Raw genomic sequence first — 26,269 nt, forward strand, 5'->3', positions numbered from 1 at the left:
TTATTTTAATATTTTTAGTGTATTTGGTGTATTATATTTTTAAATTTATTTTATATAAAAATAATATAAAAATTTTAATATAGGTAAACCGAGCTCGATTTTTAGTATTTTTATTCAAGATAGATTTCGATAAAATTTTAGGCTCATTTTTCAGATTAAATCAAGCTCGAACCTAAAAAATAGGCCTAAATTTTTTACTTTACTCAGCCCTACCAATGAACAATTTTAATATTCAATATTAGAAATCCATAAAAAAAAATAAAGTGATTAAATTAAAATTTTTAAAGTGATGAAAATACGACGAATGTTATTTTGGAGTCTCCGTGAGCTTTACCAAAATTCTTTTTCTACTAAAAGAAAAAGTGAAATTGATAAATTCACAAAACCTCAGACAGACAGTTACTGCGATGTGCGATCACTAAATATTGAAGGGAAAACCAAAAACCAAAAACCAAAAAACCTCTCCTCTATTCTTTTGATCAAATTCTAGATTCGCCCCTCTTAATTTCACTCGAATTTCCAGGTAACCCTGTACGATTAGATCATCCGAGTAAATAAGACCTCCAATTCGGCCGGAGAGAGTTGGGGTAGCGGCCATGTGAGAAAGCCAACGGAGCACATTCGTAAGTCCAAAGAAAAATAAGAGAAGGAAATGTCGCAGCAGCAGATGAACAACAATACCAGTAGTAGCAATATTCCGGTGAGCGAGAGGTATTGGACTTTAGTTGATAAAGCTGATAAGAAATTTTCGAAGATCAGAGACTTGCCTTACTATGAGCGCAACAGGTATAATATATAATTTTTTTTTTGTGAAACTTTTCTTTACTTTTATCGTCGTTTGGGAATTAGGATTTTGTAGTTTTTAATTTCTTTGATTTTTCTGCAATTTTAAAGGTAAATAATTTTATTGGAGAGAAAAAAAATTATAAAATCTATTTTCGAGAATGGTTTATTTAGGATGTCAAACCAAATTATTGGATTATCCAAACTTATTTTCGTTTTCCTTTATTTTTGGAGGTTCGATTTGGTGGTTAATTTTGCCTTTTCGTTTCTCTTTCCTGAAACAGAAAGCAATAATGCATTTGGGTGCGAAACTGAATTATGATTCAAACAACTAAATTTGAAGTTCTAACTTTTTTCTGATAACAAAATATATATTTTTAATAAATATTGAATAATTATTTTGAATTGATATTGCATTTTGTCATTACTTTTTAATTAATTATGATTTTACTTTTACCACTTGCTTTTGCCTGTTAGGAATTATTTGGGAAGGAAACAGAGAATTGTAGACGATGAGTCTTCAAACAGATAATTGAAGAGAACTTTAGTTAATTGAAATAGTGTGGTTCTTTTATTGTGTAAATGGAACTATAATTTGTGGAACATTAATTGAAAGACAATTTATTAATGAACTTAGCATATTTGGTTTCTACTTCATAGGTACGATACATACTTTTACAAGGTATTCAAAGTCTACACTCAGTTGTGGAAGTTTCAGCAGGAAAATCGGCAGAAGCTAGTTGAAGCAGGGCTTAAGAGATGGGAGATTGGTGAGATTGCATCACGAATTGGTCAGCTTTATTATGGACAATATATGCGAACAAGTGAAGCGAGTTACTTGTCTGAGGCATATATCTTCTACGAGGCGATATTGACAAGGGAGTATTTCAAAGAGGGATCATTTCAGGATTTCAATCTTGCAAATAAACAATTGAGGTTTCTAGCTAGGTTTTTGATGGTGTGTTTGGTTCTAAACCGTAGAGAAATGGTGCATCAATTAGTTAATCAGCTGAAGATGTTGGTTGATGAATGCAAGAGGACTTTCCAGGTCTTTATGACGTAACCATGCATGCTTAATTTTGCAGGGCTACATTTCTACAGCTAATGAAATATAGATGTGCCTTAAATAAGACTGCATTTTGTGAAGATGAAGTTATTTATATGCTTCTTTTCACGTTTTTTTTGGGCTTTTTTTTTTTTTGGGGGGGGGGTGGGAAGGTTGACTTTTGAGTTATGGAAGAAAGAGGTAATCAACATCATTAGTAGCATATCATGGAATAAACAAGTCATAATAGATATTAAGCATGAGGTTTATGTGTGGGTTTGAGTGAAAGATATGTTACCTCTGTTTTTTTCCCTCTTAAAATTAATCCAAAGTTTCACAGAGAATATAGTAATCTTTGATTGTGGAAGTAACTATAATCCAATGTTTTAAAATTTCCATGGTTCCTGTCATTTGGTGATGGTTTCATTCAGATGTTAGATGGTCTTTTAGGAACCTCCAAATCTCCTTTTAATATTCAGATTTGGTTTTTTTTGAATGACAGTGATTACTTATGTCCAGATTAATGATTGTAACCCAGTTTCTCTCCAGGACACTGACTTTAAAGAATGGAAGCTGGTGGTTCAGGAGATAGTAAGATTTTTGAAAGCTGACACCGCTTTTATGAATATCAGGCCTTTAAGGTATAGTCTTGTACTGGACCCTCACCCAGATGTTCTACCTCATGTTGCTGCACCAGTTGCAAGAAAGAATTTGAGATTGCGGGATGCTGTGCTGAGCAGCTACCATCATAACGAGGTTAGGGAAGGTTTTGTTTTTCCTGTCTTCCTCATAAATGGTATGGCGTCTGCTATATGCATGTATGCAGATATATGTATATATAGCTTTAAATGTTGAATTCATTTTGCCACATCCGTATTTAATGAATTAAAAATAGCTTGTAATCTATCTCTTTCTACTGTTTACTCTCAATCAGGTCAAATTAAAAATGTTGAATTCATTTTTCTACTTTTGTCATAATGAATTAAAAATAGTTTGTAATCTATCTTTTTCTCCTGTTTATTCTTGATCAGGTCAAATTTTCAGAGCTCACTCTTGACACCTTTAGGATGCTTCAGTGCTTGGAATGGGAGCCCAGTGGTTCTTTCTACCTGTCAGCTGGTGGTAAAAATGGTCAGAATGGAGCCTTAGGATCTAGTCGCATTAACCACTCCCAAGATATTGCTGATCCTACTTTGCCACCAAACCCGAGAAAAGCTGTATTATATCGTCCATCTCTAACACATTTTATTGCGGTAAGTTTAAAACCTGTGAATAGATATTTTCTTCAGGTTTTAGTTTTGGGGCCATTTAGGTTGCTGTTGGCTTCCATAATGCTGCTTTTAGTAGCCAACGAATCCTAAAGGTTGTGTTTTGAGGAGGTGTAATTATTACAATAAGATGGCAATAGATTAAAATTTTTTTGGGGCCAGGAAAGAATAAAGTTTAATGAAATAAGTATTTTTTGGCGCTAGAAATATGGGAGAGGGAGAGAAGAGCTGGAGTGTTGCAGTCAAGCTTTCCAATGGGTGTACCTTTTAAATGAAAGAAGAGTAAAGGTATTGAGTGATTGATTGGATTAGGATATCATAAACTCATTTCAATTTTTAAGTGAAGCCAAGTTCATAATAAGACCAACTTAGGCTCTTGCATTCTGTATTAGTACAGGAGAAGTATAGGGATGCAAAAGAAAATGCAGTACTTCTAAGCTGCTGGTGAGCATCAATTGTGTTTTATCTCAATAACATATCTAAGTAAGTATTAATTGTAAATTTATGTGAAGATAAAGGAGATTATTACCTTGACAAATTACCATTTCTCTGTCCATTAATGAGATATTTTCCTACCCTTCAGGGAATTAAGAATTACTGGATACTTTGTACATGAGTACATGACTTTTCTTGCATGTCAAGGGATATAGTAAAACCATTTACTTTGACACAAATGACGTAGCTTGTTTATGTAACTCATCTGCCAACGTCAACAATGACTCTGGGGTTTACTAATAAAATTGTGGTTTTATACGTGCTACCTTTCTTGCTCTGTAGTATGTTTTATGTTGTTGTACCTTCTGTGAGCAGGTTCTGGCAACCATCTGTGAGGAGCTCCCTCCTGATGGTGTTCTCTTGGTATATTTGTCAGCTTCAGGTGGTCAGTTTTGGCTCATGCTTGCCATGTTTCTCCCTGTGCATTATCATAATTGCAGCTGCTCATGCCTTTTATAATAAATTGCTTCAGGAACAACTGGACATACTTTGTCTCCCTCAGGTTCTGGGACCTGTTTCAACGCAGCAGAAAATATTACAAGGGACTTTCAATCTCATACAATTCACTCAGATGGAACCTCCACTTCATCTATGAGTTCACCAAGCAATAGCCCAAACCCTTCGGCAAGTCAGAAGAAAGGAGATTGCATCAGTTACCATACTGGTTGCTTGCAGTTTGGTAATTGCGGGAGTGGAGGTATGCACAAAGTTCTGAGCAATTATCAATCTCGTACATATAATCTGCTATTGTGTTCATTGTTTAGCTTATTTGATGGCTTAATCTATACTTATGGGATGAATTGAAGAGATTTCATATATAACCTATCTCCTCGCAAAACTTCTCCATTATGAACTTAAGGTCTATTGGGCATGTCATTTTGTAAAGTCATAACTCATGCAAATGCCAGTCAGTTGATAGCCTTGTTGGGATCTTGTTCAATGATTCTCTACGTTGTTGTTTTTGTTGTAATGGTAGTAGGTTTTAGTACTAGTTAATTTTAGGATTCACTTTCTCACAGTTTTTTTTTATCAAACATGTCTCATCATGTGAAAAAGTAATATGCAACATCTCTGCTGTTTTTAATGCTTTGCAACCAAGAATCATGCCAAGCATATTGTTTGTATGTTTGAAACTTTCTTCCTGGCATAATCTAAATGCTTAAGGAGCTTCCTAAATGGCTGGTCTTTATTTTTCAGATTTTTAATATTTATGTTTGTACTGGGTCTTACTCATTTTCCATTTGAGAATTACGTCAGTCCTTTAATAATTTGATATTTCTTTATTCATAGTCTTAACATTATTACGCCTGTCTTCTAGAATTATGAATGTTTGTCCTAACATCTAATACCTCATTTCTAGGATTGAACTGTATTTACCCCAGCGACTTAATTCCATTCACAAGAAGACCACTTTTTATAATAATTGAAAGTGATGCCAGCGAGGTGTTTAAGGCAAGTGTGTCAAACCATGTCTCGTTTATTGTTGATATTTTTTATTGTGCATAATTTGTAATTGTATCTTCTATTACCTATTTTACTTATCAAACCCATGTCAGAGCTCGTCTTGTGTTAAAACATCTGCAGGCTATTAGTGGAGCTGAGAAAGGAGAGCGAGCTGCATTGCTTCTGTCCCCTAACTGTTCATTTCCAATTGGCAGTAGTGATGCTTCTCGTCACTCAGTTGGTAGCCTACTCACAATTTTTCTAACAGCTCCATTGCAGGCTTTTTGTCTGTTGCTTGGTATTTCAGGCTCTGATATTGAAATGGTAAGGAAGAAATCCTCTACTTCTTTTTCGTTTTATTTGTTTGGTATATTAAGCGCTAGAAAAATTCCAGGACACATATAAACATGCTGAAAGCCTGCTTTCTTCATCGTTAAATGACTGGGGCTGGACATTGGCAACATCGGATAACCTTGATCCTGTCTGGGCACAGATTCTTGGAGATCCGTTCCTACGACGGTTTCTTCTTAGGTAATTTTGTGTTCAATTGTGAGGGTTGAAATGTTTAGGGAAGCATGTGGTAAAAATGTTTCTTGATTTTTATGAAATTCTACCAAACATCTGCATTAAAGTTTTTCAGTCTCTCTTTAACGTGGTGGTTAACGAGTCTCACTTTTTAATGTTTTTGCAACACTTGAGCTTGGTTCTTTCTAGTGTTGAAACTGAACTAGATCAGCCAATTGAAAGTGGTTGGACTGGGAGTGGGCAATTTAATTGGTCTTGTACACTGGATGAGACCGTTCATTGACTAAGCCTGTAGAAAACCAATTTAATCGGGAAAACCAGTTTAATATTATGTTTATTATTATTATTATTTACATTGATGATATTTGAAATTTTAAACCTTTTAGTTTTATGGTAAGTCCAACATCATCAAGTCAAATGTACATTTCTATTAATCATTTAATGTTTATTTAACATTAAATTTTTTAAAATATCTAAAAACTCATTTAAATGAGTTGGACAATTCAACCGGTTGAACTAGAAATTCGGGTCTAACCATTTTGACATCTAGTCTAGTGCTTTTTTACACTGGTTTCTGCTGAACTTAAATGATGTCCCCAAATCTGGATTTATTCTTCCCTTTTTCTTCCAACCCCACCACAGTAGATTGGAGAAAGTGCCACAATGTGTCACCACTCAGTCAGTAGTATACAACTATGTTTGAAACTAGAATCCAAGTAACATAAATGTACATATTTGATGTGAGAATCATGACTGTTGCCCTCTATCTAGAATTTCTTTGCTCATGCGTTGGCAAGTAGGACTTGTAACCAAGACTATTTGACAATTTGCAGTTAAAACTTAGTTTGTATCAAATTTGCAGATTTATCTTTTGTCGGGCAGTATTGACATTGTTTGTGCAAACCTACAACAAGGAGGAGTTCCATCCCGAATGTATGCCAGCACTTCCGGATGCTGTTTCACCAAGGACAAGTGCCTTTCAAACCGCAGTTGTGCAGCTGGCTAAACTGTTCCATGCCACCAAACGGTTTGTTTTCACAGAAGCAATTCCACTTCCTGATGATATAAACAGTGGTACACGGTCTTGAATTTTCTTTCTCAGGAATTGGATACTCCATAACTATATGTGAGTTTTACGACTGTTAGATTTGAAAACCGAGTGTTTGATGATTGAAATGGGCAGTGCATGGTTCATTCTTATGGTCACTGTTTCATGTGTATGTCTGTAAAATTAGAATTGGATATGAAGTTTGTTTGTTTTTGTAATGCAATGATGAAAAGGTTAATTTCCAAAGTTGGCAGGTACTGTTATGATTATTCTTTTTGGAATAAAGGGAGGAATTATTTTGCTCATTAGGATTCAAGGTTAAGGAATTGAGGTTTAGAGTGGTGATCCTCGTATAATACAAACTCAGATTTTTTTCCTCATATCTAACCAAATTCTACTCACTTGAAGAAGAATTTAGGAATATTATTATTAACATTAAATTACCTTATTTAAAAAGAAAACCGAAATATTAAGAAGTAATCTATATTACCTCTATAACTATTGATTTAAAAGTTGATTTTTTGTCAAAACTAATGGCTCAAAAACAGAAAAACTAAGAAGTAATCGACTTAGTTATACATCAATATCCATTTGTACCAACATGTGATAATTTTATACCACGTTTAAAATTACAATATAATTTGATGAAATAGCATAGATTTAGCTTTTATGGTTTCAATTTTTCCAAACATTTATCCCATATTTTGCTACTTATTTATAATACAATTATAATTAATAAATTACCGACACTCCAAACCGTAAAACCAAACATAGTTTTGTCTCTCTCCCCCTCTCTCCCTCTCTCTCTCTCTCTCCCTCTCCTTCTCTCTCTCCCTCCCCCTCTCCCTCTCTCTCTCTCTCTCTCTCTCTCTCTCTCTCTCTCTCTCTCTCTCTCTCTCTCTCTCTCTCTCTCTCTGTGTGTGCAAATATTTTCTCCTTTTGCTGTGTTTTATAATCAATTAGGTAGTTTTAATGGAAAATCATATGATTATGATATTAAGATAAATAAAAAAAAAGAATAAATGTTATGGTAAAAGAGTGAACTAGGTACACACGATCGTACTCCAGCCTGTGTCCTTACCGGTGTAACTCTCTGAGTATTCACACAGCCATGTCATATGCTCGTGTGTCAGGCTGTGTAACTCTCTAAGTTTCCCTACACGCTCTTGTGTCAGGCCGTGTGTTAGGCTGTGTAACTCACTGACTTGCACCCTAAAAAACTCATCAGATAACATACGATCGTGTTGCCAGACCGTGTGTCTCACAGAGCTGAGTCACACGCCTGTGTCTCAAGCCATGTGGACCTAAAATAAACCTTAAATAACAAGTTTTCCAATTTAAGCTTACTTGGACTCTAAGTAACCCATTTACCAGTCAAAAGACCTATTCAAAGTGACATTAAACAAGCTAAAAATATGCTAAATCAACATCCTAAGTGCCTAACCAATGTATCCTCATTGATACCACAAGTATATATAATTATACATCAAAATGAATCATCAACCACAACTTATCAACTCACAAAATTTAACACCTAACCAATATGCCTATCATAGGCACTCCAAACACAACATTCTATTAACACATACCATATATATTTGCATTAAAACATCTTTACCTGATTCACATATATCATATATAAGTTGACTATTTGTACTTAGGATAATATTTAACATTTTACATATCCAAATCAATAGTAATGACATATAAGCCTATTACATGCCATATAATCCAAAATAAACATTCCAAAATCTACCGAAAATGAGTGGATAGTGTGACTTGAGTGCCGATCCGACCGTCCAACCTTCAAAGTATCTACAAGAACAAAAAATAATACAAGTAAGCTCATTGAAGCTTAACGCCCTGAGTAATTATTTCTGTTCTGTAAATACCTGACACAAATATCTATTTGCTTCAGTGGTTAAGTGTTCTGGGTGTGTTTGACAGGTTTTGGGTTCAAGTCTCACCCTTTGTGAATTTGGTTATTTTTGGGATCCAAGCCTTACCAGCTCAGTGGGCTTTTATAAAATTGTCTGTTAATTCATATCAAACTGAGCATGCAGGTTTGAGTGGTAAGGGTGTTGGCGTCTTGGAGGTTCTGTGTTCGAATCCCTGCGCGAGTGTGGGTGTTAATTTTTGCTCTACTGACTGATAGAATTTCAGTCGTATTAAAAGTCTGAGAGAGAGGGGGTTAGCAGGAGAAAAATATGGGATATAGGGGTTATCAGTATTGGTTTCTTTTATTTTTTCTAGAAATTTTCTCTCTTCTTCTAAGAAAAAATTGATGTTAGGCCTCTACTTCTCTTCCGTTTTCTTCTTCCTGTTCTCCTTTTCGGTTATGTTTCCTTTTTGTTGGTCGTCACACCTTTGTTCTTGTTATTTCGGTTTCATTGCACGTTCTGGTAAGTGGGGCTTTGCTATTCTGTAACTTGTGTTTTTTCAAACGTTGATTGGGGTTATACTATTGTTTTGGTAGCAACGAATCGGGAAGATCATGATTCTACTCTTGCAGAATCGTAGTCAATCGTTCGGAGTGTTGGGGTAAGTGATAAGCTTGATTTGCGCGATGGTTGGTTTCGAGTTTTCGGTTTAATTATGTTTTAAGACTAATTTTGAGCATTGTTATGTCGACTCTTAGGTTTTGGAGGGCTCGTGGTTGTTGTAGCGTCTTAAACGAACTGTGTTTTTGAAACACAGAAAAACGAGTTTTGGCGAAAGCCAAAATTGGCCAATGTCGACACTACACGGGCGTGTGCCTGGCCATGTACGAGACACGGCCGTGTGGTCGATGAAAGCATGGCCGTGCACAATACACGACTGTGTGGTGGCTCGAGTGTGGCCGTGTGGGCCACACAGGCTAGGTCAGGTTAGACGTGTGGGCCACACGGGCATGTGGATTTTGGGCCAGGCCGTATAGGCCAATCTGGGCATGTGGGCCACACAGGCATGTGGGCCTATTTTTCTGAAATTTTCCCTTGGGTCACATAGGTCACTTCGATCGACTGTGGGCCTACTGTAAGGTCGGTAAGGGCTAATTAAACTCTGATTTGTATGCTATGATATTCTAATAGACCGATTTGAGTAGGATACTAAATGTATGCCTGGCTATACTAATGTATGTGTATCTAGTATTTGTTTAAAGCATGTTGAGCATGTTTAATCTATTATATTTGTATCTGAATCTCTGTATTGGTTATTGGGGTGAGATTTGCATATGAGGAGGAAGTTCTTTGTTCGGCGTTAATCGCCATTATTCTGGCAGCTTGGCTACATATTATCTGATATGTGTCTTAATGGCATGACGTGGGGTGTCGGGATGGGTGGGTGTTTTTAACCCCACATGGTGTGATGGGATGATCGGAGTTGGTGTGTAGAGGACCGGGGTAGGATTCTGCATATCTGAAACGAAATCTATTATCTGAATTTGAATCTAAAACTGAATCTGTATCTGTATCTGTATCTGACTGTACGTACAATTTTGTATGATTGCATGCTTAATTCAGTTGGGTTACACACTGAGTTTTCGTAAACTCACATCTATTGTCTATTTTTTCAGGTAATCCATAGACTTAGGCGTATCAGTGCGGCAGAGACTCAACGGTGACCACTCGACTGTAAATGGTTTAAAATTAGCAATTTATGGTTCATTTATGTTTTTGGTAATCATTTTGAGAGTTTGTAATTTTTAGGACTCTCTAGACTTTTTTTGGGGGGGGTTTTAAACTATTGATTCTGGTTTGCTGATTTTTTGCATGCTTGGTAAATTATTTTTTGAAATTGGCAGTTTTTACGGAAAAAAAAGAGGTTTTCCTAAAAATAACAAATCGAGTTTCTAAAATATGGCGAATTTATTAAACTTCCGCTTTAATAAGTGTTTTGACAAAATTAATTAATTAAATAATGTTATTAGTTTATTTGTGAACGAACTCGTGGTATTAAACTTGAATGGTTTATCAAGTCAACGCCATTTTCAAAACCCATTCCTTGTGACATCACCAGATTCGATCATAACGTCTAAGCCGGGTTTGGGGTGTTACATAGTAAGTTCGACGTACTAAAACGAAAAATCTTACCAAAGTAAGTACAACAAATAAAATAATAATAATAATACAATCATATGTGTTCCATGTTATCCACAATCTCAACCGGTGAATTGTAAACTTCAATTCAAAACTCAAATACATGAAAAAACCATCAAAATCACTAAACAAGTTAGCTTACTAAGATTTACAATCTAATGAATGACTAACAGTTATGAGTACATCGATCTTCCAACTGAAACACACCTGATACTCATAAGAGCTAATCCATCCGAAACACACCAAAATAGAGAGTATAACATAAGAGTTCGCAACAAATGCTGAACCTTGGTATTCTCGGAAAACATATATATATCATTCCACAACAATCTCCACTCCAATCCCCCATAACACACCGTATCTCGATTTTACTCTATCCTGTATTCATATAGATCAAATAACATATTCCGATCCAAATATTGAAATTCAATAACATCTCTCAAATAACCTTACATCATCTATAATCAAATATATCTATTATATCACATTATATTATCAAACATTTTATATAGATGTTAAATTATAAACTGTACAAACTTACTTGGACTAAATTATAGTAGTTGCAGAAGTTTAGGGACTATTCTGTAATTTTTTATTTTCCACAAGTATCAATTGAGTCTTGATCTAAAATGTAAAATTTCTCAATTATTAGCTTACATTTCACACTCCAATTCATTTTACATTTTATAACCTTTTATTTTTTAAATTTATACAATTACCCCTAACTTTTACAACTTTTTCAATTTAGTCCCTTAACCCAAAAATCATCAAATTAACCATTTTTCTCTGGTCAACCTTACAGCCAAATATACTGGACCCTTAAACAGTCGCTACTAAACATCAAATTCACTATCAAATCCTAAAATTTTGACATTTTCACAATTTAATCCCTAAATCAAAATTTAACAAAAATCACTTTACAAAATCACCAAATAACACAATCAAAGCTTCAAATACATAGTTATTATAAAAAAAACATTCAAGATTCATCAATAACAACTTTTAAGATTTTTAACAGATTCAAAAACGAAGGTACGAGCTAGCTGGACCTAGTTGTAATGATATTAAAAATATAAAATTACAAGAAACGGGTAAAGAAATCACTCACATGCAAGGATTTATGTTTTTACGAATTTGAAGCTCCAAAAATGGTGAACTTCTCTTTGATTTTCAGTGGAAGAACATAAAAGATGATAGCCAATTTCTTTTTTTTTTTGTTTTATTATTCTTTAGTTAATTAACTAAATTATAAATTTACCTTTAACTATAACCTTATAAATAAAATTTAAAAGCCTATTATTTTCAATCAATAACATTATAGCCTATTATTTTCAATCAATAACATTATGGACTAACTATTGCTTAAGTCCCTTTTCATTTAATAGTTAGGTTATCAAATTAATAGAATTTAAGATTTACTAAATTTTACACATTTTTCAATATAGATCTTTTTCTTAATTAATTATTTAAACGATAAAATTTTTAACTAAATTTTAATATGATCCTAATGACTCTATAAATATTTTAAAAATAATATTTACGAATTGGCATGATGAAAATTTGTCATCTCGAAACCACTATTCCGTCACCACTAAAAATCGATGTTACAACATAAAAATAACTAAACCAGTGATTAACAAAACCGAAAGCTATATGGAGTTTATGACATCAGGAATAACAAAATTACAATATATATATATATATATATATATATATATATATATATATATACGAATTAGCAGTTGTAGTTTATGTTTACTTAATAGACTTGGCTTCGCTTCTCGACTTGCCCATTTATCTCCATGAAAAATTGTGAAAAACTTGGACTTACTAGTGATAATAAGAGAGAATTGAGTATACAATTTGTAGCAGGGTAAGCAGAGCAAGAAAACCGCAGCAACAAATGATAATTAGGACCAGGGAAAGTTAAAATTCTTTTTTATATTGATTTTGGACGGGTTGAGTTGGGTAATGGTTGAGTTTTTTCCAGGTTCGAGCTACATGAAAATAGTCCAAAAATCATAAAAATTGGTTCAATCAAATTTTTTTATCAATTTTTTGAATTTACAATTGACAGTTTAATAATAATTCAAAATTGTCATGATTCAAACAACTTAACCACTACCTCCAAATTGATGTGTTGATCAATTTCCAATCCGATCCAATTTTAAAAGCATTCAACCTCGATGATTTACATTACAGACCTCTATGGTTATATGAAGCACAGTTATGTCTCCTGGTTTTTCATGGAAAAACCGAAATACATATTCTATGCACTGAGACAGGATAAAAATCTAAAGAAAAAATTAGACACGACTAAAACACTCGTGAATACAAAATTTTGATGATGACCGAAAACATTAGGACAAGCATAAGTCTCAATCTGAAATCTAAATTTATGCTTTTTCGTCTTGGATGAGGAAGTTGGAAGTGCTAAAATGACTATTATATAAAAAGGTCTTTTAAGGTCTTATATTATATAAAAAGCTCTTTTAAGGTCTTATATTATACATATAAATTTTTTGTCATTATATTTTTGGGTAAGCTATATTGCAAGTCACTCAATTAGTAATTTTGTTTTTGTTTTGGTCATTTTAAAATTGTTTTTTCTTTTTCAATTTAGTCACTTTATTAATATAATTGTTCGAATTGGTCACTACTGTTAAAAATTCTGTTAATCGATTTTACAAATTTCTATTGTGGCTCATTAGCCAATTGAATGATGACACATGTCACATTTTTTTAACTTTTGACTAAAGCTTAGGGATCTTATCATTTAGGTCAAATGTATGCATTCTTTGCCTTAGCCAATTTGAATTCGTTTTCCCTAAATCTTGGAAAAAATGAAGAATGAAATTACATATAAAACTTTTTCCCAGGAAAAATAATATATACACCAATGAAATTCAGAACCTACGACCAAATCAATTGCTCGTATAACATTTTAAATAGCTATGTTACTTTTACTATTCATTTTTCTTGAAGTACCTATGTCCAATGCATAACCAGATATAGGTACAAGAATATGATTGTAACACCCCTAATCCCTCTCCGTCGTCAGATTTAGGGTCACAGACATTACTAACAAATCAGAACATTTAATTATTACATCATAAGCATTTGTGTAAGTTAACAATTAACATTATATTATAACCAACATCAACTAAAGGACCTCCTAGGTACATGCCATTACAAAATAAAATATCACAACACTTGAACTTAGGATTATTGTTGGATGCTGAGTCGACGATAAGCTGAAAGTACCTAACCTGCGCACGGAAAACAAAACCGTACGCGGGGTATAACTCAATGGTATTTTTATAATCTGAACAATTTAAACTTGATATGAATAGTTAAGATATAGAGATGCAATAAGTAATATTATAAAACATAGGTATCAAATCGATAATGCCAACTTACTCATTCTTTATTCACATTCAATAGAGTTCACAAATTTTAATACATGGCAATAGTATTTCATATGTCATTTGAGAAACCAATTCATTCAATGACATATTTCATCTCTACTTCCAATTCATGATTTCATTTCTCATAATTCAATCTATATTCATAACAATCTACCATTTCATATTTCATTTCACATCCCATTTCCATTTCTCAGCCATGTCATTTCAATATCGAACACATCGATTTTATCGTTTATTTTCCCTATTAATATGACTCGGACTCGGATGGATACACGAATCCAAAAAACACACTAGTTTAGCACCTAGTGCCTCATCAGATAAATCCGAAGTAATAACTGCGCCTATCGCTATATAAGTTGACATCTAGTGTTTCATCGGTTAGATCGAAGCAAATTGGCACCTAGTGCCTCATCGACTCGAGGTCGAAGAAATCCCTAAACTCTTCCTATCCTATGGCACGCCATCTATATCCGATTCAGCCCAGAATAGTTAATGGGTTTCATTTCACTTTTTAATACAACAAATGTCTCAATTTCATATATATACACATTATCACATATAGTCAATTCAATATTCACATAATCAATACATTTCATAATATACAAAATCAATCCATTTCAAATCAACTATGAATTCAATTCAATCTCAAAGTATAAAAGTACTCACCTCAAATGCTTACCATACATAACAATGCAATATGTAATAGTTTACAACTTAATTCAGATTATAGAAACACAAACTGTATATTCCAAGCTACATGACGTTGACTTTGCCTTTCCTTTTCTTACTCGAGGATTCTGGAACGATGTTTGTTACGGAATAAAATAATTACAATTAATTAATAACATACCACTCGATTCACAAGAATTTAAATTTTTCTACTATATTTTGCTTAATCCTCAATTTAGTCCTTAAATCGAGACTAAATTTAATATTCATATTTAACCTCAAATTTTATACTAATTTCAGTTTAAGCTAAATTTAACTTCCTATTTTCAATTCTACCCCTTAATTTAGAATTTTTCACAATTTAGTTCCTACTGCTCAAAATCAATAATTAACTTCACTATTTAGTCATTTTTCACTTCTAACTTTAAAATCTATCAAATTAAGCCCTAATACTTAAACTACTCAACAATGACAACATCTAAAATCTTAAACAATTCTAAAAATTATAGCATGAGTCGGGTAGTTTTAAGTACTGAGATTCTAAAAACGTAAAAATTACAAAAAGAAAAGAGAAACTAAATTAGACTAACCAAATTGGATTTGAACCCTTAGGTCACTTAGTCGTGCGTTGTTTCTCTTCTTTTCTTTCCTTTTTTTAATTTGCATGCATACTCACTTTCCACTTTCATTTTTATTTCATTAATTTGTTTTCATTTTATTTATTATTATATAATATACATACATACTTTTCATGTTACTTATTTATTATTACATGTTATCATATATATATAACACATATCACTATGCAGTCCACTTTAAAATAGAAAGGTCTAATTTCTACTTTAGGCCCTTCAATTTATTTCAATCTATAATTCAACTTTTAACACTTACGCAGTTTGATTCCTACACCTTAATAGTTCTTAATTCATGCAATTTACCTATCCAATAAAATTAATTTGCTACTAAATTAACTTCGTAAATGTTTATCGATTTATAGAAACGGTGTCCCAGAAATATACTTTTCAACACCTTTAACTATCGGGTCATTACAATATATGATACTTGAAGAAATTAACCATAACATATACCTAAGTCTGAGTAACATTGCTAAGCAGACTCACCATATTTTTAAACAAACACACACAATACTATTAGAGAGATTAAGCAACAACTTACTACTAGGATTCAAGCAACTTAATGAATTCCTTTATTCCCTCAAGTCACAACCAACCATTATAAAAGAATTAAACTCTTACCTTATTTTTAGGGTAAATGATGTAAAAGGCCATTCTTTAAAAATATTTGACTGTTAAGGTTGGTTTCTGTAATATTCATTGAAAAAACGCGTCCAATAAAGTGTGCTTTCAATTTTGGTCAGATGATTAAATGTTAGTGTTTTAATCCATGAGTCTCGGGTTCTATTCCTCTCCTACTCACATTTTTATTTCATGTTGCTCTAAGATTTTTTCATTTTAATTAATATTTCTAAACATATTAGCTCTTTTGTTAGATGGTTAGATAATTATGATTACATCCTTGAGTCTTGGGTTTGATTCTTCTCCTACTCACATTTGTATTTTTAATTTTGATGTTTGCCACATCCTGATTTTCTAATTGATAAGGTGGTAAAATTATAACAAGAATGAGTTGTTAGCCTAGTGGTAAAGAGTCAGCGAAATTATCTTTTAGACCTGAATTTTTTGTTTATTGAATTTTTTCCTAGAAAACCTAGATGTCGCCCCTACCTAGTAACCCTAGTTATAAATACTACTTTTTCTCCTCTATGTCAGTTTTTTTTTATTCTACTTCATCCTTTTGTCATCCCCCTCTAGTGCTCCCCTCTATTCTCTCTTTTTTTTTCCTTTCTCCTCCTCCATTGTGCCGCAGGCTTTACTGCCCACCATTATGCTGCCTATTGTTCATTTTATCCTCTCATTTGTTTACTTATTTTTCCTACTCATTTTTCTATTTTTATTTAAGTCAAACCTTGCTACCATTTTTGCTCTTCATTTCCGCACCTTGTCTATTTTTCTAGATTGTCAGTTTTCTTATTGCTCACTACTCGCTCTTTTTCTTCACTGGTTATTGTCGCCACTTTGGCCGAATCCTACTTGGCCTTCATTGATGTGCAATCGTTGACTGCTATCATCATTTCATCACAAATCTGAATCGAGTGATGAGTAAGTGGAGGTTTAATAAGATCTTGTCACATTTCCTATTTTCTTTATTTCCTACTTTGGCTGAATATTATTAGTTCATTACGCAAAGACTCTACGCTAACTTTAGTGTGTTATTTTGATTGAAGGACATTATTTTAATGCCTCAGATTAGTAGTAGAAAAAAAGGGTGTACCGCATCTCTTGTTTAACTGTAATAGAGTAAGTATCACTATTGGAAATCAAAACCTATCAGCTATTGTAAATCTCTATTATGGCCGAACCCTATAGGGTTGTTTTAAGTTGGTCCTAACTTGTGTTTATTCATGATATGTACAAATCTAATCGAGTTCTAGTTGGATCTGAGTTTTAAAAGCTGCGGTTTAAAGTTAGTGCTTCAGATTTACGTGTAACAGGTATGGGTCTTACTATTAGGTGTTTTATTGTCTATTGAATTAATATTTTGTGCATATTAAATCATTATACATGTTGATTTGTGTATGGCTGAATGGTCATGAGCGGGATTAAAAGTTGTTGATTAAGGTAAGTTCTAATGGTTAAGGTTAGTTGTCTAAAGACTCTATTGTGATTAAATGAATATGCGTGGAAACCACTAATTGTATGCTCTCTGAATGGTATGACATAATATTATTTATTGAATGCATGTTTAAAGCATTCCAATGTATATCACTGTGTTTATTGGATGCATCCAAAGCATGCTATTGAGATCGTAAAACAGAAAGCATGTTAAGCATGCCATTGACATTATTACTGTTATCGATTTGCATGATTGATATGCCATATTGCATCACATAGGTTTTATTGGATGATGGAGGAGTTCCCTAAAAGTACTGACAGTTAAATTCACAACATTGGATAGTCAGTATACTGCACCCTAGAGTATTATGGAGTACTGGCAAATATTTACACATAATCTTGACAGGAAGAATAGTTGACTTACCTCCTTTGATATCACACGTCTAAGTTCAATATGTTACAAAGCATACAAGCATTAAAGGTCTTCAAATATAGGAATCCATCAATAAATTCTACAAGTAATTTTATTATCCTAGCAGAATATAGAGAGTTGTATATGGGATTGTTTAGTTGTGATGTCAATTCATGGATAAGACTACCTAGATCACATAGGGCTTTTCGGCTTGTAACGTTCTGAGGCTTAAGACATGTATGGAATTCAAGAATAGTAAGCACCAAATGGTTTCAATCACGACAATAGTTTCGCACATCATATTGTCCCCTAGTTTCCCTCTTAATGACCCTTTCCTGCTCACCATCTTCTTTCTCCTTCTTTCACATTCTTTATTTCTCATTATAGGAATTATCAGCATCATATAATAACTACGCCAGTCTCACAAGTTTTCATGCACTAATGAACAATTTTTTCTATTGTTGTGACTTTGTGACTTTTCTTTCTTCTTCACGGCACCTCACTCACAAATGCTTTTATTTTTCACGTGTTTTTTCAACTCGATTATATTTTTTTTTCATTTTGCACTTTTAAGCTAACCTATAATCACCATACTACACTGATCTTTTCTATCACTCTATTTTTACAAAACCACCGTAATGTATCTACTTAACTCTCAACATTGATGGTTACTTGTCTATAATCATGCAATTGAGGACCAAATAAAAGGGCGATAAACCGTAATTTATACATATTTTTACCCCATGCTTAACACATTTTATGGATGATTTCTCCTTAGAATTGGTGAATTCGATGCTCCTAATGCCTTAATTTCATGTTTTATACTTAGGCGAGCATAGGAGAGCGAAAGGAACGAGAAACGGACCAAAAACAGAGAAAATGGGCCAACTTATGAAATCAATACGGCCTGGACTTCCTCACACGGGCAGACCACACGGCCGTGTCAATTTGGAAGAATCGAAGCACGACTCACACGGGTATAACACACGCCTGTGCCATTCTAATAGACTCGAGCACAGCCTGAAGTAATCACACATGGGTATGTCCCTACTGAGCTCAAGTTTAGTCCAACTAGGAAAAGGCTAATTTTGAGGGTTCTTAGGCATTCCAAAGCCTATAAATACACCCTAGAGGAGGAGGAAAAAGGGATACAGAGGAGAAGGCAGAGAAATGCTCAAGGAAAGCCGATTGATCCATCTCAGAAGCCGGTTTCATCATCAAGACTAAAGATCTCCCCTCAATTTCCCTTCAGGAGTTTTGGGTTTTCTTTATGTTTTGTATTGATTATTCTTTTGAGATGTTTTACTTTTTAGCTGTGAACTAAATCCCTTAAATATCTTAGGGGAATAAAACGTAAGACGAATCTTATTATTATTTTCTGAATTGTATTATAAATATTTGACTTGTTCTTAATTGTGTGTTCTTAATTCTTGTTTTGATATTCTAGGTTATTGAATCAAGTTAAGCTCTTATTCAGAGGAGCAATAGACCCAGTCTAAGAGTACAATTGTCATAATTAAGCGGAGTTGATTGCGCGCCTAGAGATAGGGTGACAAGATTTTGCCGAATTAGGGTGAAACCTAATAAGGGGACCCATAGATCGAGTAAATGCAACCCTAGGGAGTTAATTAGAAAGAGATTTCAATTATTCAACCTAGGGTTAGACGTTGTTAGTCACGAGAGAGATAATAATATAACTTAGGAATTTCTACGAATCAAGTCAAATGAATAAATCATAAAGCATCATTTCCCCATTTTCCTACAACTGTTTAAGGGTCTAAAGGTCTCGGCTAGGATAGTCGGAACAGGGTTGATTCCTTGTTTTAATTTTTCAAAGAAATCCACCACCGCAACTTATATGTGTCCGAAGACTTTCGGGAATATGATCAAATCGTAAATGGCCAAAGTAAATAGATTTACTCTTTTCAACATGTCGGGATGGTTCAGAACCAAATCTCGTAGGGAAAACCATGGGATGCAAATGGTTTCATTCTTCTTCTTTATCTGTTTTTCGGCCCATGCGTCAGTCATGTCTGTCAATCTCACTAACTTTTTCTTGAAGGTCATCGGCTTAGGCTCCTTCACATATACTTTATAGAATTGCGCATTTTCAACGCGAAACAAAGCAACGTACTCTTCTATAGTTAGAGTCATATCTTCTCAATTGAAGGTAAAACATTGGTAAGCCGGATCCCAAAATCTGACCATGGCTTGGATCAATCGTTTGTCTACGTTGACAGCAATCAAATTGGCTATGTCTCCATATCTCTCGGTGAAGATACCCCTAGTGTCCGAGTCCCACTGATTCCAAACCCGAACCAAATCTTCAAGGTTATTTTGGAGAACATTCACAGTTACGTGCTCGGGCAGATTGGCAATACATCCCTCCACTAGACTATCCCCTTTTTCTTTTTGAGTTTTTAGAAACCAGTCTCGAACCACGGCATTCTTCTCGATTGTTTGTATAATTAACTCTTCCATTAGAAACCCATTTTTTGGCAACCAAATCTCTAGTCAACACCTTCCTAATATGATGCCTATAATGCATGATGTAAAATAAGAATAAAAACAAACAAACTTGGTTAGTAACCACAACAATTATAAATTGAGAAACAAAGTAAGCTACCCGATTCTTTTTCTTTGCATAAACAATGTAAATGTAAAGAAAATGAAAGACAAGAGGCATTTCTCCCGTGTACTTATTTTGGTGACCATTAATGGACGGAGGTTCGGCATGGCTCTAGTTAGGTGGCTCGTATGGTTCACTATATGCAGTTTCGGTTCTAGATAGGTACTCGAATTGTCCATACTGTCATCTACTAAGATTAGTACGAAACCTCGGTCGTAGCCCATCATAGGCTCACGAGTTCAATTCGAGGGATTGCATTTACTTATGCCTATGCGGAGGGACAAGTTAACTCACGAAAGCATAAGTCATATGTAACCCGAAAGTAGTCACTAGCCTGTGCGGAGGGACGAGTTAACTCACGAAAGCATAGTGTTTACTTTCACTTAAACGGACGGAGCCCGGGTATAAAGCTCATGTTATGCAAGAATTCACGTGCACGGTGTGTGGGGAGAAACTCACAAATCTTTACGTTTTATTTAAAAACTAAACCAAAACTAAAACAATAAGAATTTAAAGCTTTAAAACAACCGGACAAAACAAGTTAGAAGAATATATACAATACGATGCAAATGCATGATTTTTCAAAAACACAATTTTAGGATCACGACTAAATATTAATTTGAACAAGGAATTTTGAAAATTTTGACAACACACGTTTAATTCGACTCGACTCTCAAAAATGCGGTTCCCTAGCGGAGTCGCCAGCTGTAGCGACGTAAAAATTTTTAGCTTGGTCGCTAGTTGTGGTGATCTATTGAAAACTTGAAAACTGAAATTTGATTTTAAAATAAACAGGGAGTCGCCACTGATCCTTTTTCTTAGGTGTGATCGGACACCTATTAGATTCCTTTTTTAAAACAAAAAGAAGGCCGAGTTTAGGTCTACGTTAAAAGTCAGAGAAGAATTAGGGTTCGGGAGTCGGTTACGCGCGAGAAAGGTATTAGCACCCTCGCAACGCCCAAAATTGGTATCTTATAAACACGTGTTGTCTTGATTTTCAAAAATACGAGTTCAATGTAAGATTTAATCGTGATCCGATTGAAACACGAGAATTTTCAATTTTTTGATTTTTGAGAAGGATATACCGTTTTAACACGAGTCAATTGATATTCACCCAACATAGCGATGAAATCGATGACTTAAATGTTAAATCGGTACGTTGCCTCGCTTATTGAAAATTAATTAGAAAAAGATTTTCGTTTAAACGTAAAGCAAATTGACATAAAATAAAGATAAATAAATGACAGATCTAGAAGTGCATTGAAACAAATATAAGTGTGACAATAATATTATAAACAATAAAGATATAATGTAATACTAAGATTAAATATGAGATGGAAACAATGAATGTATATACGTAATAATGACATTAAGAATATGTACATAAAATAGGAATAATATGGGTACATAATATATATATACATACATAACATATTTAAAATGAACATATACAATACACATATATGACAGACCTATGCTAATAATAATAGCAAAAATAGTAACAATAAAAGATATATGTACACCAAATAACATATAATAATATTGAAATAAAATAGTAAGTGGAGATAATAAGTATAATAATGAATATAATGATTTATGAAAATAAAACTATATATATAGAATATGTGTACAAGAATAAAATACATGTGCAAATATTAATGATAAATGTAGTAGGAATAAAACAAATGTAATAATAATATATATACAATATGATAAAAAATAAACATATACATATAATAGAATTTTTAAAAATATATATATACATGGGATAATATGGAAATATGTACATAGGGTAATATATACAAAATTTAACTAATAATATTGAAAATACATGTTCATAATATATATAAAACGTATATATAATATAATATTAAAATATTTACATAATATATACACATATAATTACAATGTTAAAAACATATTAATATTATTAATAATAATAATATTACATAAAGATATACTTATATATATATATATTAAAGATATATGCATATATGATATAATACATGAATAATACAATAATTAATATATATATATAATATGTATAATAAAATAATAATATACATAATATATAAAATATATACGTATATAACAAAACATATATAAATATTGGTAATAATAACGATAATAATAATATTGAAATATAAAAGTAAGTATAGCATTAAAAATATTAAAATAAAATAAATAAATAAACTAAATACAAATACATATATGTATACGCATATAACAAGAGTACATACTAACATATATAATAATAATAATAATAATAATAATAATAATAATAATAATATCAATAATATAAAAATAACAAGAATATTTAATAAAAATGAAAATAAACGAAAAAAGGATTAAAATTAAACTAAAACAAAGTTGTGGGGCCGATTTGAAAAGAAAATAAGAAGGAGAGGACCAGATTGCAATATGCGTGCAACATGGGAGGACCAAACAAAGAATATCCCAATCATTAAAACGCAGCGCTTGGTACGGGGCTAAATTGAAAACCTCAGAGAATTAGGTGGCCAAATTGCAAAATCGTAGGAACTTAATTGCGAACTCTCAGAAAAGCGGAAGGGCCAAATGCGCAAATTGCCCTTCTGCTAAAAAACACACGGATCCTGACCTGGAGCGGGTCGGGTCGACCGGACCCGGGGACCCAAACGGCGCCGTTTTTATTTAATGGGGGGGACCAAAACGCACCGTTTTGGTCCCTTATAAAAGTTAAAAAAAAATTTTAAAAATCATTTGTTACAGCAGAAGAGAAAAAAAAAGAAAAAAGAGAGGGGAGAAAGGAGAGAGGGGAGAAAGAAGGGAGGGAATCCGGCCAGGGGGCCGGTCACCGGTCCGTCACCGGACCTTCGCCGGCGCCGGCCACCGTACACAGTGGCGAAAAAGGTAAAATTTCAAATTTTTTCTTTTTTTTTCGCTTGTTTATCTTATTATTTTATTGTATTTTAATATGTATAGGTGATTAAAATAGGTTTTAAAACGAAATAGAAATATAAAAAAAAAATCACCTTTTGGTCTTTTTAGCTTCTGATTTGTTGATCACCTTTTGGTCTTTTTAGCTTCTGATTTGTTGATCTTTGATATTTCGTTTGCTTTGAACGTTGTTATTGAATCTAAATGCTCAATGGACTGCTATTTTGATTCTGGATTTTGATGATTTTTCTTATTTCTTTTGTGTTTTTGAAATTGTCGAATGCTTCTTTTTCTGATTTTAAAATCCGAACCCCTTACAATTTTTTCATTCGGGTATTTATAACCCTTCTACATTTATTTTTTAATATTACTACTTCTATTGTATTCTATTTGCAGGAGATGGGCACAAACAGTGGAGGTGACCGGTGGTGCAGGGAGTGGTGCTGTCAGAGGGTAAGTAGCCGGTTAATCAAGGGCAAGGGGGTGCAGAGGGTAGGTGGGTAAGTTCGTCGCAAGTGGGAAGGGGATAGGTGGCTAGGGTTTGGTGGGATTTGGGCTTCTGGGATTGGGTCTGCTGTGTTGGGTCTTGGGTAGTTGGGTTAAGGTTTGGGTAGGGTTAGTTGTATTTGGGTTTGGTTTAATGTAAATGGGGTTTGGGTTCTACTGTGTGGGTTTAGTGTAATGGGTCTGGTGGGTTTTTGTTGTAAACGGCCCCTTGTATAATGGTAGGCTAAAATTGGCCTGTAACATTAATAAATGACTATGTTTCTATTGCCTCAGATTTTCAATCTTTTATGTTATGTTGGATTCGTAGAAACATTAATAAAATTGTTTATGTCTTGATAAGGAAAACTTTGTTGAGAGCAAATTACACGGATTGTACTGTCTATTCTTTTATTATTGCTAATATTGTTAATGCTGAGAAATTGCCTGTTTTGGATGATAAAGTGGGGAGTTAGGATTATTGGGTAAGTCTAACGACTTTAGTTTACGTGCTCTCTTTTTTATTCTTATTTTTATTTTTCAATATGACTTTTTCTAAATAAAAAAAAATCTAGCAACCTAGCATAGAAAAGAAAACAATTGATTTTTCATATTAATTACTATTTTTACGAATATGTTTTCTATATGTTTAATAAAAAAGCAAAATTCCAAACATATACTAAACATATATCAGACTTGGATACACAGAATAACATAGAATGTTAGTTGGTCCCCATTTTCCACCAATATATAAGGCTTGCAAAGGCTATTTTAATTAAAATAAATGGCGTAGTCAACTTTTGAAACCATTTTTTTTGAAAAATCGGGTCGACTATTATTTTAAAAAAAACGAAAATGAAGTCGTCACCAATCCTTTTTATTTGGGTGTGATCAGATCACCTAGAAATTTGCTCGTTTTAAATAAAATATTTCGATTTATTAAAACAAATTATTTTGGTCTACGAAAATTGAGAAGACGAGTTTGGGAGTCGGTTATGTGCGAGGAAGGGTTAGCACCCTCGTCACGCCCAAAATTGGTACCTAATCGATTAATTAACGTCTTAATGTCGAAAGTTGAAAAGATTTTAAAATAAATTTTAAAATACGATCCCTCTTTATGAATGCTAATTGTAAAACGCTTGAATTACGTTGAAACGAGAATCAAAGGCTTACTGGTTCTGAGATAATACAGTGCCACATCCCGTAAGTTAGGATGCGACGTTTAAATCTTCGTGAACAAGCTTGCCTTTAATCTTTATCGAAAATTTGTGTATTTTGAAATCTAAAAGGATATTTGGCTTTTTAGGTTTAACAAGAAAATCGAAACCCCATAAGTTAGGGTACGATTTCTTAAATCCCCAAAACGCGAAATATTGCCTTGTCTTGAAATTTTATTTTTTGAATGATAATAAGTATAGCACTTGATGATGAATGTTCATTTTGTTTCGAGCAAGGCAAATACATTGCAACACAAATTAGTTGCAATGTTAATGAATGTCACAATATGAAACTGCCAATAAATAAGTTCAAGTACATGTAATAGCAGTATTCACAATGTATATTATTTTTCATACCAATCAATAATCAAAGACAAATGAAGTAAAATAATATAAAAGAGACTTGAAGCACATAGGATAAAAGTTCAAAATAGATATCAAATGAAATAATTAAGATTCAAAACATATAATACCAAAGAATGGTTCAAAATAAATGACATGTGAAAAAGATTTAACATAAACAAAATATAAACAATTTGAAATAAAATAATATATAAAGTAAATTTCAAATAAATAATATGTTAAATAAATTAAAATAAATAATATACAAAATAAAATAAAAGGACCCTTTAGCAGAATATATAAAAGCTTAAAATAAACTATGTGTAAAAGAGAAATTTAAAACAAATAATGTACAAAAACAAAAATCCAAAATAAATAATATACATATAAAAGTTTAAAATAAATGGCTTATGAAATTTTAAAATTAATAATAACAAAAGGTTCACAATAAATAATAAAAGAATTTTAAAAGTTTACATATAAAATAGTGTAACTAGATAACATATGAAAAGAAATTTAAAATGAATAATACATATATAATAGTTTAAAATGAATAACGTATAAAAATATTTTAAAATAAGTAATATGTATAATAGTTAAAATGAATAATATATGTAAAATATTTAAAATCAGTAATATCTTAAAGTACATAAGGCGTAAAAAGGATTAAAATAGCTAATAATAAAATGGTTCAATATAAATAATGTAAGATAAACAAACTTAAAATAAATAATAAGGAAACAGTTCCTAAAAAGTTGAGATAATAAATAAATAAATAAATTAAATGGGCT

At 32.8% G+C, this 26,269-nt stretch overlaps 1 protein-coding gene and 1 long non-coding RNA gene across 5 annotated transcripts; both read left to right on the forward strand.

The window, feature by feature from the left end:
* Nucleotides 1-283: 283 nt before the first annotated feature.
* Nucleotides 284-6,853, forward strand: LOC108464390 (uncharacterized). 3 transcript variants are annotated; one of them, XM_017764669.2, is made up of 10 exons: nucleotides 284-786; nucleotides 1,444-1,831; nucleotides 2,378-2,584; nucleotides 2,860-3,081; nucleotides 3,907-3,976; nucleotides 4,064-4,288; nucleotides 4,952-5,043; nucleotides 5,176-5,358; nucleotides 5,429-5,565; nucleotides 6,422-6,853. In XM_017764669.2, the coding sequence occupies exons 1-10, from the start codon at nucleotides 653-655 to the stop codon at nucleotides 6,645-6,647; spliced, it is 1,884 nt and encodes a 627-aa protein (XP_017620158.1). In that variant the 5' UTR covers nucleotides 284-652; the 3' UTR covers nucleotides 6,648-6,853. The 3 variants fall into 3 exon arrangements, 2 of the variants coding, with proteins under 2 accessions (XP_017620158.1, XP_017620159.1); XM_017764670.2 differs by having other exon boundaries at nucleotides 3,907-3,973; XR_008277313.1 differs by having other exon boundaries at nucleotides 285-786; nucleotides 5,452-5,565; nucleotides 6,422-6,557.
* Nucleotides 6,854-16,539: 9,686 nt separating this feature from the next.
* Nucleotides 16,540-19,301, forward strand: LOC128286749 (uncharacterized). 2 transcript variants are annotated; one of them, XR_008277437.1, is made up of 4 exons: nucleotides 16,540-16,963; nucleotides 17,089-17,161; nucleotides 17,296-17,355; nucleotides 18,718-19,301. It is a non-coding gene; the product is annotated as an uncharacterized LOC128286749 (long non-coding RNA). The 2 variants fall into 2 exon arrangements; XR_008277436.1 differs by having other exon boundaries at nucleotides 17,089-17,355.
* Nucleotides 19,302-26,269: the final 6,968 nt, after the last annotated feature.

This window comes from Gossypium arboreum, chromosome 13 (genome assembly GCF_025698485.1).
Source record: "Gossypium arboreum isolate Shixiya-1 chromosome 13, ASM2569848v2, whole genome shotgun sequence".
In the NCBI taxonomy this organism is placed as follows: Eukaryota; Viridiplantae; Streptophyta; class Magnoliopsida; order Malvales; family Malvaceae; genus Gossypium; species Gossypium arboreum.

What these genes read in the sequence shown, in the direction of transcription:
- LOC108464390 (XM_017764669.2), top strand. Translation starts at nt 653, where the DNA reads ATGTCGCAGCAGCAGATGAACAACAATACCAGTAGTAGCAATATTCCG. An exon ending in ATATTTGTCAGCTTCAGGTG is followed by an intron (nt 3,977 to 4,063) that starts GTCAGTTTTGGC and finishes AAATTGCTTCAG; the next exon opens with GAACAACTGGACATACTTTG. An exon ending in ATGCCAGCGAGGTGTTTAAG is followed by an intron (nt 5,044 to 5,175) that starts GCAAGTGTGTCA and finishes AAACATCTGCAG; the next exon opens with GCTATTAGTGGAGCTGAGAA.